This window comes from Silurus meridionalis, chromosome 1 (assembly GCF_014805685.1).
Source record: "Silurus meridionalis isolate SWU-2019-XX chromosome 1, ASM1480568v1, whole genome shotgun sequence".
Taxonomy (NCBI): Eukaryota; Metazoa; Chordata; class Actinopteri; order Siluriformes; family Siluridae; genus Silurus; species Silurus meridionalis.
In genome coordinates this window covers 27,024,586-27,045,225 of record NC_060884.1, presented here as the reverse complement: position 1 = coordinate 27,045,225, position 20,640 = coordinate 27,024,586, and the positions used below count along the sequence as shown (strand labels likewise).

Below are 20,640 nucleotides of genomic sequence, written 5' to 3'. Positions count from 1 at the left end.
TGAAACAAAACTTGAAATGCCTTGATTTTAGTAAGGTTAGTACACAGTCATAGCCATAAATGCAATGGTAATAATAACTGGCATAATTTATTTCAGTGTTTCGGTTTTCGGCCTTGCTTTCCTCTTTTTCGGTTTTGGCCAAGAATTTTCATTTCGGTGCATCCCTAATATATATATATATATATATATATATATATATATATATATATATATATATATATATATATATATATATATATATATATATAAAATATTGTTATATTAGCAGTAATAAATTCTTTATTAAATAATAAAAAGCTGTTTCTATTGAAGCCTTTACTCACACAAAACTTTCATTAAAAGTGTTTTGTTTATTGTTCTTTTAATGCAATGCCAGCATCATTGCATGGCAAGAGAGGAAATTGTGGGAGTACATTCAGGACATTATGGCAGTAGAGTAATTGTAATACTCAATAGGTTTGCAACGGCTTGTATCTATTATATTTGGTGATAAAATTTGGAAAACCACTATATACAGAGATCCGAAGCCTGACCGCATGGTGTACCATCAACAAACTGACGCTCAACGCAACGAAGACTAAAGAGCTCATCGTGGACTTTCGAAAATCTAACTGCAGGAGACACTGCCCAGTCAACATCAATGGAACTGAGATAGAGAGGGTCTCCAGCTTTAAGTTCTTGGGAGTTCATATCTCTGAAGATCTGTCGTGGCACCAAAACATTTCAGCTCTGGTTAGGAATGCACAACAACGCCTGTACTTCTTGAGGAGTCTCATGAAAGCTCATCGGTCCCCAGGGATTCTAATGAGTTTCTACCACTGCATCATTGAGAGCATCCTGACCAACTCCATCACTGTATGGTACGGAGGCTCCACTGTGTGTGAACGTAAAGCCCTGCAAAGGCTGGTCAAAATCGCCCAACGCATCACTGGCACCCAACTACCTGCCATTGAACACCTTCAACTGTGCAGAGCTCACATCATCATCAAGGACTCTTCACATCCCAGTCATAAACTGTTAAACCTCCTTCCATCAAGAAGGAGATACAGGAACTTACACACCAGAACCAGCAGGTTCAGGGACAGATTTTTTCCATCCGCAATCACACTACTGAACTCTACACTCTACCGCTAGATCACTGTATTTAACTTCTATACAATTATACACACAATGTACATATTACATACTCAATTTTTTTATACTTCTCTTTCTCTACACATACTGTGCCTTAAAATAAAAAAGTTTTGGAAACCTGTCTGTGCTTATATCATTTCTGTTGCAACTGGAGTTAGCGAGCTCTCCCTTCACCCAGACTCAACGCGCTACAACGGCTTGTATCTAAACAGTAGCCGACCAAGAAAGTCATTGTTCACTGTCTTCCTCCTTCCTTTCACAACTATTTCTCTCGGGAGTTTATCTTTTGGCATTGGCCTGAATTTTTTCTCCCGATGCCGTGCAGCTCAGAACACAGGTGAGGTGCGTTTTTTCGTTTCCGTTCGGAAATTTCATTAGTCTAACGTTATGAGGTTCAGCTTTTTGGCTTGAAGTTTGTGAAACCGGGAAAAACCCAGGAAAAAATCCATAAATTAGCCGCTTCGTTGTTTAAGCCACGGGGTTCAAAACGTGGAAAAAAGTAGCGGCTAATAGTCCGGAAAATACGGTACACACACACATACACTCGTGTGTGTGTGTGTGTGTGTGTGTGTGTGTGTGTGTGTGTGTATATATGAAATTTATTTTTACATACATACATATTACATTACATGCTGTACATATACTACATATTTATCTGCACTTGTTAGTTTACACAATTGCTAGTCTTTGCACTTCTGGTAGATGCTTAACTGCATTTTGTTGCTGTGTACCTGTATTATGGACTGACTGACTGACTGACTGACTGACTGACTGACTGACTGACTGACTGACTGACTGTCTGTCTGTCTGTCTGTCTGTCTGTCTGTCTGTCTGTCTGTCTGAGAAAAAAAAGCTGGCTTGTGTCCATTATATTCATTTGATGGTCATGCCTACTTCAATTGAAAAATAGATTTTATTTACTATATCTGGGTAAAAGAAGCTTATGGGGAGAAAAATGAGAAACATTTGAAGTCCAAAACCCTCAGTCTTTACTAACCTTTTATAAAATGACTTCAATTGCTGTGGGGTTTTGTCAACTAAATCTAACATCCATTTTCATTAAAAAAGAAAAAAAGATTTTTTTATTAAAATAAAAACTGCATCGAGTCTCCACTGCATTGCTATTGAGCCTAGAAGACTAAAAGCTTGTAAAAACATTACACTTGTCTGACATGTGGAAAATGATCTACTCAAACATAATGAAACCTAATGAGGAAAAAAATAAAGCTCCAAATCAGATAAAATGCGTTTTTTCTGCGCACTACTACTGTACCGCTGTAGATCATTGTATAGAAGACAAGGGGTTTAACAGCTTAACATTCTACATTTCAATTTGTAGAATTGTTGTTCAGGAAATCCAGAGCTTTTAGTCACTTCAAATAATCATGTGAAAATAATCATGTTTTTGATGTCTTTTTACTTTTTGCACAGCGACCTCTGGTGTCCAAACAGTGCAACTGCTTCAATCAGCTACGCAAAAAAAAATTCCTGAACTGGGAATCCCAACCTACATGGCAATTTTGTCAGAAATTTGTTTTGTTTCGGAGTTTAAGTGCAACCGATCGCAACATAAGAACGGAAAAGCTGTTTACTAAAAGCGCACTGATTATAGAGGCCTAAGGGCATTTGTTTATAAGGAAATATTTTTGTGCATTGTTTTCATTACCAGTAGCAAAAGTTCAACGCTGATTAAATGAATGTGTATAAATGAATAAATAAACCTGCAGCATGATTTAGCAATTTGTCTCATACAGTCTTATACTTCGACCTTTATTAATGGAATTCATCACTCAATTAGAACAGCGGGAATAATTGAATTGGAATCGCTAACGAGGAAATGCTGAAGTGTTCTTTTAATACATTCTAGCATGTACAAAAAAGAATTATGAAAATGTACAATTGTGTAATTAAGCATTAAATGTGAGAAAAATCCAATAACACTCAAGCCTTCGTCATTATCTAGCAGGCGAGATGTTGGACACGGCTGGATATAAAAGGGGGAATTAAGATGGATTTGGTGTGAGGTGGCGTAATGAGATGGATGCACGGTGGTGTGAGGATTGAAGGAGGTTTTGGTGGGATGATGGTATACTAAGGCATGGTAAACTATATACTGTGTGTGTGTGTGTGTGTGTGTGTGTGTGTGTGTGTGTGTGTGTGTGTGTACAGAAGTAGAAGCAACCAAGCGTGGAGAGCACTGTGTCACCTTGAGGCGGCACACAGCAGGAGCGCCACGCAAACGAAATCACATCAAAAGCAGTGAGATCACACACACACACTTAGACCTGCGTATACAAACGTAAAACGACCAAGTTTGCATATAAATGAAAAAAGCTGGAAAATGTTTAAATGGAATCCGAAAACCTGGTGTAAAAGCAAGTGGTTCATCAGCGTAATGTAGTTCAAGAAGCTTCAGCCTTCATCACCTTTTTTTCATCTTTAGGATCATTTGTGTATTTGCTGCCTATTTCTTATGTTTTCAATTCAGACCCAAAAAAACAATATCCAAAGTTTCCTTTAAAGATAATGTGAAATGCAGCACGGTTTCCTGCTGTATTACACTGGCGAGTTTCTGCTCATCGGTGCAAATGTTTGTAGGTTGGCGCTCAGTAGGTAAGGCATTGGACTTTGGATCGGAAGGTCACAGGTTCAAATCCCACCCCCACCACGATGCCGCTGCTGGGCCCTTGAGCAAGACCCTTAACCTTTGCACGATTGTAAGTGGATAAGGACATCTGCCAAATGTAAATGTTTGGAGGAGAGGATTGAGAAATATCCGTCCATGAAGTGTCATTAATCTCGTGTATATTATGGAGAGTAGACGATAACAAAAAAAAGGTCAGGTTTCATTGGGAAATTGAATCGTATTAAGTAATCTGGTGGTTAGTGTCAGACTGATCACCATGCCGTGTGAGACACACCAGTGGGTTTCACTTCTTACCTCCAGATGAAGGGGTTGGGGGAGCCGAGGCCAAGAGCTGGGGCAGAGGCAGGACCCGAGGCACAGACTGCCTCCTCCGTGCCTCCCCCGTACGACAGGCGGAGAGAAGAGGAAGAGGAGGAGAAAGCTGTAGGGCTGAGGAGGTGCTGCAGGAGGCTGCTGTTGCCGTGGCAACGAAACTGAGCAGTTGGCCAGATTCTAGCAAGTGTGGCACCATGAAGAGAAGAAAATAAAAAGTGAAGGCCAAAAAATAAATAAAAGTGTGTGGGGTGTGTGTGTGTGTGTGTGTGTGTGTGTGTGTGGATCACTGGTCACTGAAGTGTGTTTCTGTATCTACTACAAAAGTCAGTGTCCAAGTGCAGTGTGTGTAAACGCATATTGAGCTCTATGGGTTGAACACGTGCGTGTGGAAGTTCGAAAGTGGACGATGCGCTTCGGATCTTAAAGCCAGCAGCGTGAAATAAAGGCTACAGAGACAGAGAGCGATTCGAAACAAGCTCATGAATAAATCTCTTCTCTGTACAAGCTGGTGAGAAGACGAAAGCGGATCCGGAGCTCTTTCCGGATGTTGTGCAGACAGATAGGAAGCCCCCCTGACGATACAAAAATGCAGATGCTCCACTAAACTAAACACCCACACACCAACCTCCAAACTGAGCTGTCAAATAGAACGTTGAAAATCTAAACATATTTTAGACATACATACAAAATCTACAGGTTTTTTTTTCTTTTATATGTTAATGATTCTAGTGGAAATCTAGTGAAACATCTTCCCAGAAGAGTGGAGGTTCTTATAACCACATGGAGACTAAATGTGGAATGTGATGCTCAGGAAGCGCATCTTTTGTCCATATAGTTTTTCATTTCAATATTGTTTTTTTCTATGTTTATTCTCCAACAGAAATCTGGTTGAAGTCAATTTGCCTACCAATACCTAACAGTGTTCGAGCCGTTAAATAGCTACAGTCGGTTCTCCTCGCAGCTTCTGAGACAGGAGGTGATCACTGCTAAACCCTGAAGCGTTTCTGACGCCGTACATTAAATCCTACGAGCTGGTGAATTCACCGTGATCATGGTCTTGTATACTTCATATACTTTCTGTAGCTCATGTATGGCACTACACTGTAACGCTGGCCTGGTGTTAACAAGGAAACCAGGGCAACAAGCGATAAACTGAAGACAGAAATGTTTACGGAGCGACGCAAAAATAACCGTGTCCGAGTAATCGTTTGTCTCAGGTAGAAGAGAGTGGAAATTTCTATACCTGGTTTTTGCCTCGTTTTAATTATTGATTAATGAATTATTAGAAAGTAGCATCAAATCTGCCTCTAAATAATTGCTACTATTTACACTGGAAGATCCTAAACTGCAATTCATTGCTGAGCACATGTACAGTGGAACCTCGGGTTACGAACGCCCCGGCATACGTATAATTCAGGTTACGAATCGCAGTTCATAAAAAATGTTGCCTCTAGTTACGAGAAATTTTTAGGATACGGCGTTGCGCACGGAAAATCGCAGGCAGGTTAGTTTTTACGATCGCCACGTGCTCTCGCTGCGCCTCGTGCAGCACATACACATCCGCCGTCGCCTAACAGTGTGGAATTACTGAACTTTAAATACTGTACGTATTCCTATCACCATGCCGCCAACAAAGTAGCCTGATGGAAATTCTCCTTCCAAACAATAACTCTCCCTCCTCCCGCTTCTACGGACGTCGTCTCCATCATGCACGCAGCGAGACTTCTTAAAGGTAAGGTACCATTTAAAGATTTATTTTTTATATGTTTATATGTTTTTATACGATTTCAATATAACATGTTAAAAGTAAATAATATTAGTGAATATTGGCGTTATTTTTTTTTAAGAAACACTTTTTGGGTGTCCAGAACGAATTACCGAAGTTTCTATTTATTCTTATGGGAAAATTTGTATCGGGATACGAGCTTTTCAGGTTAAGAGTAAAGTGATAGAACCAATTAAACTCGTAACCCGAGGTTCCACTGTACTATACAATTAATAAAAAATACAGTTCTATCTATTCATCCATCCCAATCAGGCATAACATTATGACCACCTGCCTAATATCGTGTCCCCCTTTTGCTGCCACACCAGTTCTATACTTGGTTTTTGTCTTTTATACTTGGTTTTTGTCTTTTGTCTTGTCTTGTGTTGTCTGTCTGCACTCTGTCTGTCTGTACTGTTCTTTTGTTTGCACTGTTTGCACCAGGCTGCACTCGATGCACTTTATGTTGTTTTGTTGTTTAGTGTAGCACCAGGGTTCCGGAGGAACGTTGTTTCGTTTTTACTGTGTACTGTGTACCACTGTGTATAGTAAAAATGACAATAAAAGCGACTTGACTTGACCCATCCAGCAGGAGCTCGTCTGTTGGATCGGACCACACGGACCAACGTCCGCTCCACACGTGCATCAACGAGCCTCGACCGCCCATGACCCTGTCGCCGGTTTACCACTGTTCCTTCATTGGATCACTTTTGATAGATACTGACCACTGCAGACCAGGAACATCCCACAAGAGCTGCAGTTGTGGAGATGCTCTGGCCCAGACGTCTAGACGTCACAATGTGGGCCTCGTCAAACTCGCTCAAATCCTTACACTCGCCCATTTTTCCTGCTTCTAACACGTCAACTTTGAGGACAAAATGTTCACTTGATGCCTAATATATCCCACCTACTAACAGGTGCCATGATGAAGATAATCAGTGATATTCACTTCACCGCTCAATGTTATAATGCCATAATGTTATTCCTGATTGGTCTCTCTCTCTTTCGAGGCCATGAGAGAGAGAAAGTGCTGATCACTGATTTCATCCACTTTGGTCTAATAGTCATATTGGGGGAACCTAACAAAGAGCTCAGCATGAACAGAGTTATTGGAAATTATCTATTGAAAATACAATCGGCACTGCATTTACACATCTATTTAAAGGTGTCTGCGAGTGTGTGTGTACACAGCTGTACCAGTAGATAGTGAAAGGCTTACTGTAAGTGCAGGCTGGGAGCTCCTGCTTTCTCCTTCCTTTTCTTCATGCTAGAACCGGTGTGTCTGATCAGGCAGCCGGACCAAAGACCTCTCGACACACAAGTCACGCCGGTCCGTACAGCTGTGACGACGACGACGACGACGACGATGATGACCGGAACACTACCCCTGTTGGTGATGACTCCCAACCTTTAGCATGTTAGTTCTAAGAGCTGAAGATCACCACCCTGTTCAAAACGTGGACAGTCCACCAAGTATGATCCGGACATGTAGCTGCAGAAAGCATAACGAATCCAAACGCAGACAAAGCTGAGGCCCGACCTCGGTCCGAGAGGACGGCTACAACCCATAGCTAGTTGCCGAGCGCCGGCGACTGCCGAACGAGCTTTCCAGCTGTGCACGGTTTTGGCTGAAGACATTCCCAATCCATGTCTCTGTGGCGTGAGGGTGAAGAGGGTGAAAGAGTTCACAAGCCTAACGCTGCCTCCTATATCCATCTCGTATACACATGACTACGCTGGTGATATGACGAGGTCTCGGAGCGGGGGGAGGGTCTGCAGCTGTCACGCTTCATTCACTCACACCGTCTGTCCAAGAACCAAAAGGACGTGATGTCCACGTCCCCAGTCCAGCCGATATAAAGGATAAAGTCCACTATGACTGTGAATATGACTACTGGCGCGTGCACTGTTAAGCCGGAGTGATTATAACACAGATGTACAGACCAGGCTGAATGCAAGAACACTGAAATATGAGCTATTGCTTCACATCAAAGACAAACAATGCTGTGTGTGTGTGTGTGTGTGTGTGTGTGTGTGTGTGTGTGTGTCTTTTAATCGCGTTAAAATAGAAGGCTTTTGATTTGATTAAGTCTTTGCAACCTTGTGGAGGTTCGAGTTCCAGGAAGAACAATGCAGAACTTGCGATAACATCAGAGAACATAAAAAAATAAATAAATAAATAAAATCTAATTTCACTCATGCAAACCCCAAAGCGTAACGTTTACTGCATCCCAAGCCATGTTTAATTTTATTACAAATCTAATGCACGGCTGTATTGTTTCCTCTATACGCTGTCTGAACGGATCGCTGCATCGGACGATTCAATTCTAGCGCTTTTATAGCGGTGAACAAACAGAACATGGAAACTGAACGCACACGTGATGCTTACTGAAAACGTATCGTATCGAGACGCTATCTGTACACACAAAAATTACATTGTCATGACACAACGTGTGTCGGATTTACTTTAGTTTTGTGTTACGAGAAAAAAACATTAAAATTTCAGTTCAATTACTGAACAAAGAAAAAAAAAACGTTTTGATACAAAAATCCAGTTTTATGATGCTCAGGGTTTATAACAGCATTCATACACGGTATATCGCTCATTCCAGAACAGTCACCGTACAAAGAAAGGATACCTCATAAGGCTAGAAAATGCATTCACCGGCTACAGCATGTTAAAAATAGTCGTACGCTGCTGTGGCTGCGTGGATACTCAGCTGTTAGACCTGCTCCGGACCTGAACCCTGCTGACCTCTGACCTCTGCTGCACACACACACACACACACCAGCACTCATAAATGTGTAATTTCCTTATTTCAAATGATAAAGAAAAATGTCTTTACTTGCCTAATAAACCTACAAATAATAAACGCATTTTCCCTCTGCCAGATCAGACGTTATGTCTTTATTTCCAAATACAACAGCGATGAGTGACGTCCTAATTATTCCCATTATAAAGGGAAGTATGTTTAGACACGCAAAGCTGATTAGTTTCCCTCCCAGGTTTCTTTGTGTGTTTTTATTGCATTAGTATTATACAGATGTCTTTAAGAGCACACGGAAATCCTTATTCGTATTACAGCGTGGTACGTAACCATCAAAAGCGCTGTTGGCTCAGGCAGGCGATTCTGTGATGATTGTTACGTTTACGGCATTTGGCAGATGCTCTTATCCAGAGCGACTTCCAACTGAGCAAGTGAGGATTAAGGGTCTCACTCAAGGGCCCAGCAGTGGCGGGATTTGAACTTATGACCTTCCGATCCAGAGTCAAATACCTTAACCACTGAGCTCCCACCTTCCATTATTATAATCCTAATGATTATTCATTTTGAGGTAACCCGAGAAAGCGGTCAGGACGTGACCATCGCAAATCCACAAAGAGCTTTGAGACATGTCCACCCAAATGAGGATGGGTTCCCCTTTTGAGTCTGGTTCCTCTTAAGGTTTCTTCCTCATAACATCTAAGGGAGTTTTTCCTCGCCACGGCTGCTCATCAGGGATAAATACACATCGTTCACCTTGACTGTTGATTTCTGTACAGCTGCTTTGAGACAATGTCTGTTGTGAAAAGCGCTATAGAAATAAACTTGACGTCCATGTACACATCCAACTGAAACGGGCGTCTGCTGAAATGTCGAATGCGTTTGTCTTTAAAATCTCACATCGTCAATGGAGGACACACAAAAACTCATTCAACAGACATTTTCTCTCCAGTTACACAATGAAGCTTAAACACGCACATTTCCACCAACAGCTAAAACCGGAACCACGTATTCAAATTTCCATGCGTCATAATCACGAGTGCTCAGGTTGAAGATTTCCTTCTGAATTGTGTGTAATTCTCATAATCCACTTCTGTGAATGCAGGTTCGAAAAACAGTAGGGATCAGGTTCATATATGTGCATGTATTCCTATGTTGTTTTTTTTGTTTGTTTGTTTTACATTTGGCAGACACTTTGACCCAGAATAACTTACAATGATCTCATTCACACACTGAGCAGTTGAGGGTTAAGAGCCCTGCTCAGGGGCCCAACAGTGGAGCCTTGGTGGTGCTGGTATTTGTACTCGCTCCTCCCTATCAGAAAGATGATCTCGTATGTGGGACAGACAAGAGATTTTTTTTTTTTTTCTTTTCCCCTGGTACTCTTAGTGCAAGCACTCGCTCCACAGAGGTGCAGCTAGTTTCCACGCCTGATGTGCCACGATTCCATAGAAGTGTTTCTAGAGGAACTTTGAACATGAGAACACCAGATGTGTGAGAACACCAACTCAGAGTCCCTACAATTTACTACAGCAGCTTAATAAAAGGTATTAATAAATGACTGATGGATTATGAGAAGATGGTGATGAGCATTGTACCTAGTTCAGAGTGGACATTCCTGTATTGCGCAATAGGAAACGGTTAAAGCTGGTCAAAATATAGACAAATACTCACAAACTGCCTCTTCGGGGAAGGCTCAGCTCCTTCTGCAACAAAAACAAAACAAAACAAAACACAAATTTAAAGCAATTAAATTACACAGTACTGGACAAACACACAGCTCCAATGTTCCTCCTAGACGTTTCCAAACAGTCACACACGTCATGGACTGTACATGAAAAAAAAACAAAAACAGATTTACTGTTTTTTTTGTACATTTATTTGTTTTTTATTCAAAGTTACAATGAAGCTTGGGAGTACAAATAATGATGAAATTAAACCGCCACTAGATGGCAGTAATGTAACAGAGCTTTAACTCTGAGGGTGGACACTGAACAAAAAAGAGACATCAGTGCTTTAAAAGCTTTTACTTTAAAGAGGCTCTACGGATTAAAAAATACAAATAATTATAAAAGCACAGCAGAGCACTCACTAAAGGCTATCATACACACACACACACACTTTGTTTAAAGACTAGAATAGCCGCCTAATGATAGCAGACCCAACAGACTGATAGGGCAGAGAGTGCAGACTGGAAAATGCCGATCCATCTGTCTCTGCTTGTCGGGAGCGATTGCACTGCTCTCTAAATATTCATGGGAGGATAAACAAAGCAAGACTTGCACATGTGCATGCACACACACACAAACACACTATGATCATCAACAGTGTTCAGACAACGATTCATCTCTACAGCACCTTTTGTTATTTATTCATTTATGCACGTCACATCAAGCTACACACTTTCTATTGGTTGACAGGTGTGTATCAGGTGGATTGCATGATTAAATCTTGCGCAATCAGGAGTATTTTCAAGAATGGAAACTGTTCATGGGAATTAACAGAAATTGATGGGAATAAACTGGGAGTTTACAAAACTGCTTTCGCATCCCTAAACGTGCGTCAACAAACAGGCAACGGTGCCGTCAGCTGTTCTGATGGAGGGTACGCTTTCAAATGTGCTGGAAGACTGGAGATCAGGGCAGACACTGTGTGGGTGGAGGAGCAGAGGTCAGGCGGGTAGCGACATATTTGACAAAAATTAGCAAAACAAACTAAAACCCGCTGCTGAGCAGATCATGTTTTTTTTCTTTTCATTTTTTTTGTGGTCTAAGCGAACGAGTCCGCTGCAAATCAAACACTATTATTAAAATGAAGCAGAACAGCTTTCCTTTCTAACGAACAGCCCACGGTGCTTAATGGCTCTTTCTGTAAACTACAGCAAGTCAGGGAACCTTTCAGCACTCTGGAGGACACCAGTGCTGAATAACTTTAGTGCACACTGAAGTAAAAAGCATGGTGGCATTTTTAATCAGCCCCTCCAGGCCTGCTGCTCCCCATGACTGCAGATATGAAGGTATGGCTGTGTTCTGAGAGACTGCTTCTTTACACAATCTAATCTCTGACCACTTCCTCCATCAATCCATGACTGTGCACATCCACACTGGGATCTAACAAACGTTCAGGAGGAGCATCGATGTAAAAAAAAAAAATGTAATGTATCTGATCTGCAGCTCTGACAGCTATTGCGATGTTTTCAGAAAGATGGTCTAAAGGTCACATGACCTATTCTGGCCTATCGGAATATCAATCAAGTGGTGAATTAGCTATTTGACTGAGCAGCTTAGCCTCTTAATGAGCTCGGTGTACTCAATAATACTGCATGCTTTTACTGCTGAGTTGGAGACTTCAGTATGGATCTGCGATTGAGCGAAAACCCGATTGCAACTGATGCACTTGCTTTTAAACCATAACGTTTTTAGAGGTTTTACGAGTACTTGATTTATACTTTTTTTTAGAATTGAAGTAGTATGGAATTGTTTATTTTTAGTTTGCAGTGCTCCTTTAGGTTACCACTGAACATCGCCTCTGTACAGATGTGTTGAATTTTTCAATTTAAAGCAATAAGTAAACTTTTAAATTCAAATGTTGATAAAATAAAACTATTGTTCGACTCCAAAGACAAAAGCTTTTGCCCGATGATCATGAACCAGCCATGGACAAGAGTCCCAGAAAACAAATTTGTTCCTACTCTTCTAGGAGGAGGAACATATACTCATTTCCCCTGTCAATCAAAGTGACAATCCAGTCATGGCTGTCTGTGAGCTCGCCCATGCTTTAAGAGGCCGAAAGCTCTTCTGGCTGATGGGGGTGGAGCTTAGATCTATCCAATGAAATACTTCGTAGGGTCTGTTCTCGTCCACCATCTATCTGGAAATGGACTAATTAGATTTCCCCGTGTTACTGTGATTGAGTAGTTTAAATACTTTTTAAAGTAGATTTTAAAATCTGTAATTTAATTGCTTTTGTTTGATGTATATTCACATTAAGCTCAATTCATGGACTGTAGTGGTTTTTTTTGTTTAATTTAGTTTGATATTTACATCCCCTTGTCCATTTTAAACTACACTTCAGCAGTCATATGTTCAAACGTATAGTCATTAGCTGCTTTATTTTCGTCCTGGTTGCGTCTGAACTCTCATTCTAATTTAGATAAACAAACGTATAAGATCTGCACACTAGAGGTGGACCAGTTGATTGGCCGACCGAATCCAGTCAATAATCGAAGCTTTTATATTTCATTGGTTAAATATGATGCTTCATTAAGAGATAGAGAGAACTTTTGGAGAGAGAACATGAGTAAGTTTTTGGAACTGTATTGTTAGTGAGCCTTCAACCAGCTGTAGTTTAGGCTACTGGTTGGCACGGAGACCAAAACTTGGTAACGAGTGCACTGATTGGAGTGTCGCAATTTTCTGTATCACTTCTTATTAATGAACTGTTGGATTTTATGAGATGAAGAAAATCCTACAACGGCCCAAAAATCAAAATATGCATCCAATATCAGCAGGAGGTTCAACAGTTGATCCAGTGATCAGTACAGATCCTGACCTGCGGATGGATGTGACCTGAACCGTGAGTTTTGTGATCCGCGACACTGATATCGGCCTCAGAAAGAAAAGGAAACCTGTATCGGTCGACCGCTACGCTGATCGCAATCAAAACACATTGTAATATTGCTAATGGAATGTTTTCTCCTCTATGCGATGGTAAGACAGAGATTTGTTTTAGTCTACGCTGCAGATAATAAACAATGAATAAATAAACGCGTGATGGATAAAGTGAGGGATGGCAACCCAGGCAGACTGATTACATAAAGGGTGGTGTCTGAACCACCAGACAGCAGCTGTTGGGCATTGCGTGCTCTCTCACACACACACACACACACACACACACACACACACACACACACACACACACACACACTCTGCCCCTCCACACGAGACAGGGCTCCATCATGACCATGGGCTAAAAGGCAGAGCAGTGAAATTAGCTGGACTGACAGTTCAGAGCACACCGTCACAAAAAGCAATCTCCTTATGGAGCACATCAATATTCCACAAGTCATCCAGCATGACAGCAGGGCAAAGTGCAGGGAAATGTAATCAAAGAGATGGACAGAGAAACAGCAGTGTGTGGCTAAATCGGATGCAGTGGAGACAGTGATCCGAAAGCGGCTGGTGGTTTAAGAGCGGAAGGTGATCAGGAGTGTAGATATGATGCAGGCTTCACAGTCAGGGGTTAAACCTATTCAATATTTACAAGTACCAGCTTGCTTTTCTCTACCACTTTTCAGTTCAGTGGGTTCAAAACACACACTTATAGATTCATCCCAAAAGTTGAGTGGGTTCGAAACACACATTTACCACATTTACTCTAAATCTCTAGTGTATGACGTGCACACACACACACACACACACACACACACACACACACACACACACACACGCCCAGTCTTTCTTCTTACTTTTAACCATATTCATTAAGAAAACTAAACATCCCCAGACTTGATGATAGCCATTAAAAAAGAGCTATGGCACGGTCACTAAATGTGACTGCACTTCGCAAAACAGTCCACACAATCATACACAGGGTGTGACCGACAGCCTTGGATTTTTTTTGTCCCCTAGGTGACCTCGGCGAATCCCAGCCGGGGGTCCTGTGTGGTCGGAGTGTGTGCCAGCTTGTAAACCGAGAGCGCAGTGTGTCAGCGATGCCATATTCTTTTACAGTCACACTCAGACTGAGCCACAGGTGCAGATGTATGGGATTATATCTATACAATAATGCTGAGACGGGTAAAACAATAGAGATTCTTTCAGCAGGCAGCACTGAGGTCGGCCATTATTACTGCAGGATGCAATATAATATATATATATATATATATATATATATAAAATCACAATTAAATATTTTAAATATAATATGAAATATGAAATAAGATAGATAGATAGATAGATAGATAGATAGATAGATAGATAGATAGATAGATAGATAGATAGATAGATAGATAGGTATATAAGTTTATGTGAACCCACTGTATATAAACTATATTGCCAAAAGTATTGGGACACCTGGTCATAAATATGGTATGTGTCTTAAGCATCTCACTCCACATTTAGTCCCAATGTGCTCTTATTATTTCCTCCACTCTTCTGGGAAGATGTTCTACTAGATACTGGAATGTGCTCGGGTACATGTGTGTTCATCAGCCCACAGGGGTGTTAGTAAAGTCAGGTACTGATGTAGGTGAGGAGGCCTGGGGTGCAGTCAGCGTTCAAATTCATCCCAAAGGTGTTCAGTAGGGATGAGATCAGAGCTCTACAGCAGATCTTCCACTCCAAACCAGGTAAAGCACAGGAACAAAGCCATGCTAGAACAGGTTTGGGTCTCCGAGTTCAAGTGAACGCAAAATTGTATTATAGCGCACCTAAAGAGGTCCTGTACAATTGTACGCCTTCAACTCAACCATATAGTGTATGTACTCTGTTTATTATTTATATATGTGACACGAGTCATTTGAGGACATTATGGATGGAATTAAATGACACTCTCACCCTGGATGTATATAGTTATTTATATTCCCTCCTCCTTTTCCTGTTGAACTTTAACAAGTTTATACTTTAAGTAGGTAATCCTACGTCATCAAATGCAATTTAAATTATGCTTTATGATCGTATGCAAATAAATATGCAAAAGAAAGTATATTATTTGAATTTCCAATACCTTGCCAAGTTACAGAAGCGTTTAAACTGAGGGATAGAGGGATGGAAATCTCCTCACTAATACCAGTAAATGACATTAGGCCATGCTGCTAAATAAGCTTAATTAGCTATCGATAGGTTTTGAGAGCAGAGAGACGGCTCATCTCTTCTCACAGGCTCGGCTCATTTGCGAGAGGTCAGAGCAATGGGGATGAGTACAAGAATGGATCAGAGACTCCAAATCTCAGTCTGCTCCATTACCGATGCTGTAGTGGAAGGGGAAGGGAAAAAAAAATAAAAATAAATAAATAAAGCGAGCGGACTGGCGCCTCAGCACACAGCTCATAACTTATTTCATTATAGCAGGACTAATGAGGCTGTTGGAGAGGATGAAGGGATGACCTGCTTTCTCCCTGAGCTGGAGGGGAAAGGAGAAAAAGGCTACGAAAGAGAAAAGAGCTAACAACATTGATTGTGGTGTACAGTATCTCGCAAAAGTGGGTACACCCCTTACATTTCAGCAACCATTTTATATCCTCTCAATCCCAAATGCTGTAAATTTAAATATAATGTAAATGCTAAATTGTTGTGTCCTTTCTATTAACAGAACGTGTTTTTGTGTAAGTCAGTGGGTTTCATGGTTCTGCAGTTACAGACCGTTGGCTCAGCAACTGTCAAACTCAGGGCCACTTCTGGGCCACGGATCCATTATTATATTTAGACCATGCGGTGATGATATATTTCTATATATATAACCATATGCTGGGACTACGCATATCTGTAAAAATCCATACTGATGGTTTTTCCGGCTTGCGTCCGTTGCTGTCATTACGAGAGCGGCCTCTAGAGGCGAATCACTGACATCACGTGCGGCATAATTCTTTTTTTCTTTTTAACATGCGAGACCGCACGTTGCACGGAGAGCGCTATACATTATATATATATTTATCATTTATTACATCGTTATATTTATTAATTAAAACCTTAATATATAAATATAACCTAATAAACATATATTAATTTCATTTAGCACATATTCAAGATTCAGTACAGGTTTTTTTTGGTAAAAAATTATAGTACTATTTTTTTCAGTTTTCAGTGTTTAAAAAAGATACTGGATAACGATCAGTTGATTTATCGGTTATCAGCAAGTACGATCCAACCTAGCTATTGGCATCAGTAAAATTCACCATCGGTCGACCTCTAGTTTTCATAGATTCTCATCAAAATAAAAAAAACGAACAAAAGCAAACAATGACGTAGGGAACGCACAGACAATAAAGAAGGAACGCACAAGCACTTGCAGGTATGAATAAAAAAAGCTACACAAGTCCATTAGTCGCTGCTTGCTTTATATATTCGCAGTTCTAGAGCTTTCAGATTTGGATGCCAAATACAAAATACTGCCACCTGCTGGTATGAGAGAGCTATGTTCTCTCACACAAGCGTAGAACGTACACTCTAGTTGGCTGTCAGATGCAGTCTGTCCAATGTGTGCCAGTGCTACTTTTTTGCCCCGATGCAGGGAATGTGAGGCGACCAAAAGTCCCGAATCTTAGCCACTGACCGATTCCTTCCCCATTCACACACACTGCGTCAATACAATATGAGCTTCCTTTTAGTCGAACTCATACAATCAGCTTAAACAGGGCCGTTGCCTTTTTTTAATCATCCCAAGGGACAATTTGGGCAGCACTAAGCCTGTCCTAACTAATTGCCAAAATGACAAGTAAATCATTTAAAGCGCGTGGGGGGATGAAGGAGCGTCAACTGACTGAAGAAGCTTTAATAGGAGAGTAATATTAATTAGAGAATTGGGTACATTGTAGAAAGATGATGTCATTGAAAGCATTAGTGCTCCTTAATCCCCTAAACATTCGGAGTGGCCTTATCAACTGCATGATTGACGGCATAAGGATTGGCGGGGGCTTAAATCCTGCCAGCATCAGGAGCTCATAATACAGTACGAACCAAGAAAATACAATTTGGCCGTGTTTAAATCGTGTATCTGATCGTGCGCTGTGAGAAAGGAAGGGAAGCCAAGAACCTAATACCAGCATGTCGTTTCCATGCACGGAATGTACAGAGCACAGAATGGACCTCATCCAGCTGCACGGAAGAGTGTGTGACACCATCTCGCTCTCCTTTTGAATGAAAAGAGCCAGAAAGCGCTGAAAAGGGCCAAGCGACGAGGCTCCACATTATGCTAAAGCAAAGAAAGAAAGGACGGTTGGGGAAAGTATTCACACTCTGCACCTGCCAGTCTTAAAATGTGCCAAAAAACACAGCACACACACACACACACACACACACACACACACACACACACACACACACACACACACACACACACACACACACACACACACACACACACACACACACACGCGCTCGCGCGCGCACAAACTTGGAGATGGCGGCTGCAGCTGCCCATCACACTGAGCGCCACAAAATCGGCACCAACAGCAGACTTTTCTTTCCTAGAGTATTTAATCAAAAGACCCGCCACCGTCTCCGCCTGCTTTCCATCATTTCCTCAGTGACTGGGACAGATAATCTGCGCTGATCAGCCTGCCTAATCTCATCACCCTCCATCACTGGGCACAAAGTGGAAAAACCAAAAAATAACGCTTAGATAACGCGAATACAAATTAGAGTGCACATTTACGAATTCAGAGCGCATTCGCCTTTTATGAACAAATAATGGAGAAGGAATTACACATGATCGCTGGAGTGATGATTGGCAGGTCTTTTTTAACATTTTTATTATTCGGAAAATGGGTTAAGCACATGGGGGGGGGGGTGGGTGCTTACACACGTATGAACTTGTATCGAGTCTTATCTTGACTTTATTTTGAACCGTGTTGATGCAGTGCCAGTGTTACTCCTCAGCACTGCCAACACACCCAAGTCAATATTTACCCTCATACACTCGCAGCTCTTACAAATACCCTAATAAGTGCAACGTCAGCATGAAGGTGTCTCATCATTCAGAAGGGATAAGGAGCATAAAAAAAATAAAATAACTGGAATAAATCAAATTTCCTTATAATGGAAAAGAATAAAAGAATATGATTTGAAGGAAAAACTAAAACTTCCACTAAAAACAGGACAACGAGGGGTTTCGGTTTAGGTGACGCCCGCAGAAGTTTGAGAAAACTTGGCTGCAGTGTGTTTTGGTTAAAAATAAAACACGATTCTCGAATCAATGTCAATCACAGCCGGGGCTGTGTCGGGGGGGGTCGGGTAGCTGCCTGTGTTGTGCGGGTTGTGAGCTGTTTATGATGGCTCAGACTGAACACCGCATGAACTTCAGTCGGTGTGGGATGATGTTCGAGCTCTGCTGCATGCTGATGTGCTCAGTAGACGATTATTTTTAACACCGCTGTAAAACAGGCGCTGGGAATGTTCGGGCCACGTCTCAAACCACAAACTAAGCAGTGTGTCACTACATGTTAGTACACTACTGGTTTCACTTATAGTATCAGGTGTGCATTGTGCGGTTTGACACGTGAATGCTGGAGGTCTCAGTCATGATACAGTGGGCGGGTGGGAGCTTAGTGTTTAACTCTTTATACCGATTTTAATTACACTATTTATTTATTATTGCAGTCGGACCATCTGTTTTTCACTGTGATACAAATTCCATTAGACTCAATATATACAGTCAATATTGATTTATATTTAATTTTTACTTTAATCTTTACTTTGATCTTTTACTGGGAGCAACTGCAAACAAACGATTTCCCTAATAGGTCAAAAAACGTATTCCGATTCCAAATTAAAGGTCATTGAACTTTCAAGGTCATGAGTTCAAATCCCAGCCACACCTGGGCCCCTGAGCAAGGCCCTTAACCGCATAGCTTCTGTATTAATGAGGTTAAATGTAAGTATTCTAAATAATTCATTCGTAAATGTGAATAATATAACGCACATGATGGAGAAGAAGCGCAGCCCAATCAACTGCTTGCTAAATGTCTGCGGTGGATTTTCTTTTATCATTTCATAGCTGTTCATCATCTATATAATTCAGATGGATGATCAACAAAGTGACCTCTGGGCAAATCCCGAGCTTTAATCATCACGAGCAGGATTTGGGAGTAGCAGTAGTATTACAGAAAATTAATGTAAACAGAATAAGACACAGCTAAAAGGCTCTGAATTTGTTTCGCTTGTAAGGGTAAATCTAATCTGGTCTAATCCTGAATCGGGATGCAAAGGACGTCACGAGTAATTAAAGGGGGGAAAAGAACGATTGGCAGGGGAACGGTTTTAGAAGCTGCTGGAATGAGGGCTGACACTTTTACTCAGTAGACGACCTAAAAGACCATATCCAAATGTCAATACCATTTCAGTCGACTTTTGGAGAGGGGTACTGATTCACACTGAAGTCTGGTGAATGAGGCAGAAAACATCTCATTAACACACAGTTACCTAATGTTAATCTTCACTACATAGGCAGCTATGAGCGAGCTTGAACTATGCTGTTTTCTGGGGTGCAGAGAGGAGCGCAATCCGGTTAAGATCATCAGGATCAGGATCAAATTTATTGCCATGTATCGTGTTGCACGTGCAAGGAACGTGCCGTGATTTGCTGCTGCTGTAAATGTATAAAATATTGATGTATGTTTGATATACGCCGATGCTGCAGCGAGTCGCCCGAGGTGTTTTTCGGGAAGACTTTCAACGAACTCGACCCCCGAAAATGCCGAAACCATTCGCCGACTTGTGCATGAAGATCGTCGGCGGACAATCCACACGATCTCGCGTACGCACCCACACTGCTCGCCAGATTTGGCTCCTGCAGACTTCACCCTCTTCCAAAAGGAGGAGATCCAGCACGATTTGAAACCGTTGCGTGAGATTCAGCACGGCAGGTCCTTGTTTCATAAAGAAAACTTCCAGGAAGTATTCCAGAAGTGGAGAAGTGATGTTGTGCAAGGGGACTATTTTAAATGAGATGGTGTGTAGTAGTCCGTGCTGATCGGGTCAAATGTCAATCTCGTGCGAGGTTCACAGTTAACCGCTTCATCTCGATCTGGTGCGTTAAACAAACAAAAAACATCCATTTGTAATTTGTTTCGTTTTTCTACCAAAACCCCCAAAATTTCACAAAAAAAGGTGCTGGCAAGTTTTCTTCCTTCACTCCTTCACTCCCTCCTCAATCACTCAATCACTCAATCACTCAATCACTCAATCACTCACACACACACACACACACACACACACACACACACACACACACACACACACACACACACACACACAAAACTGGGCAGACATTTTTTTTCCCTCTGAGCAGATTATCTC

At 41.4% G+C, this 20,640-nt stretch overlaps 1 protein-coding gene across 5 annotated transcripts in view; it reads right to left on the bottom strand.

The window, feature by feature from the left end:
* mast2 (microtubule associated serine/threonine kinase 2) overlaps positions 1–20,640 on the bottom strand; it is a 136,220-nt gene that overhangs the window by 45,197 nt on the left and 70,383 nt on the right. For all 5 annotated transcript variants that reach the window (XM_046856234.1, XM_046856388.1, XM_046856307.1 and 2 more), the window contains one exon: positions 10,301–10,332. In XM_046856234.1, the coding sequence (XP_046712190.1) occupies positions 10,301–10,332 (32 nt within the window). The remainder of the gene's footprint in view (positions 1–10,300; positions 10,333–20,640) is intronic.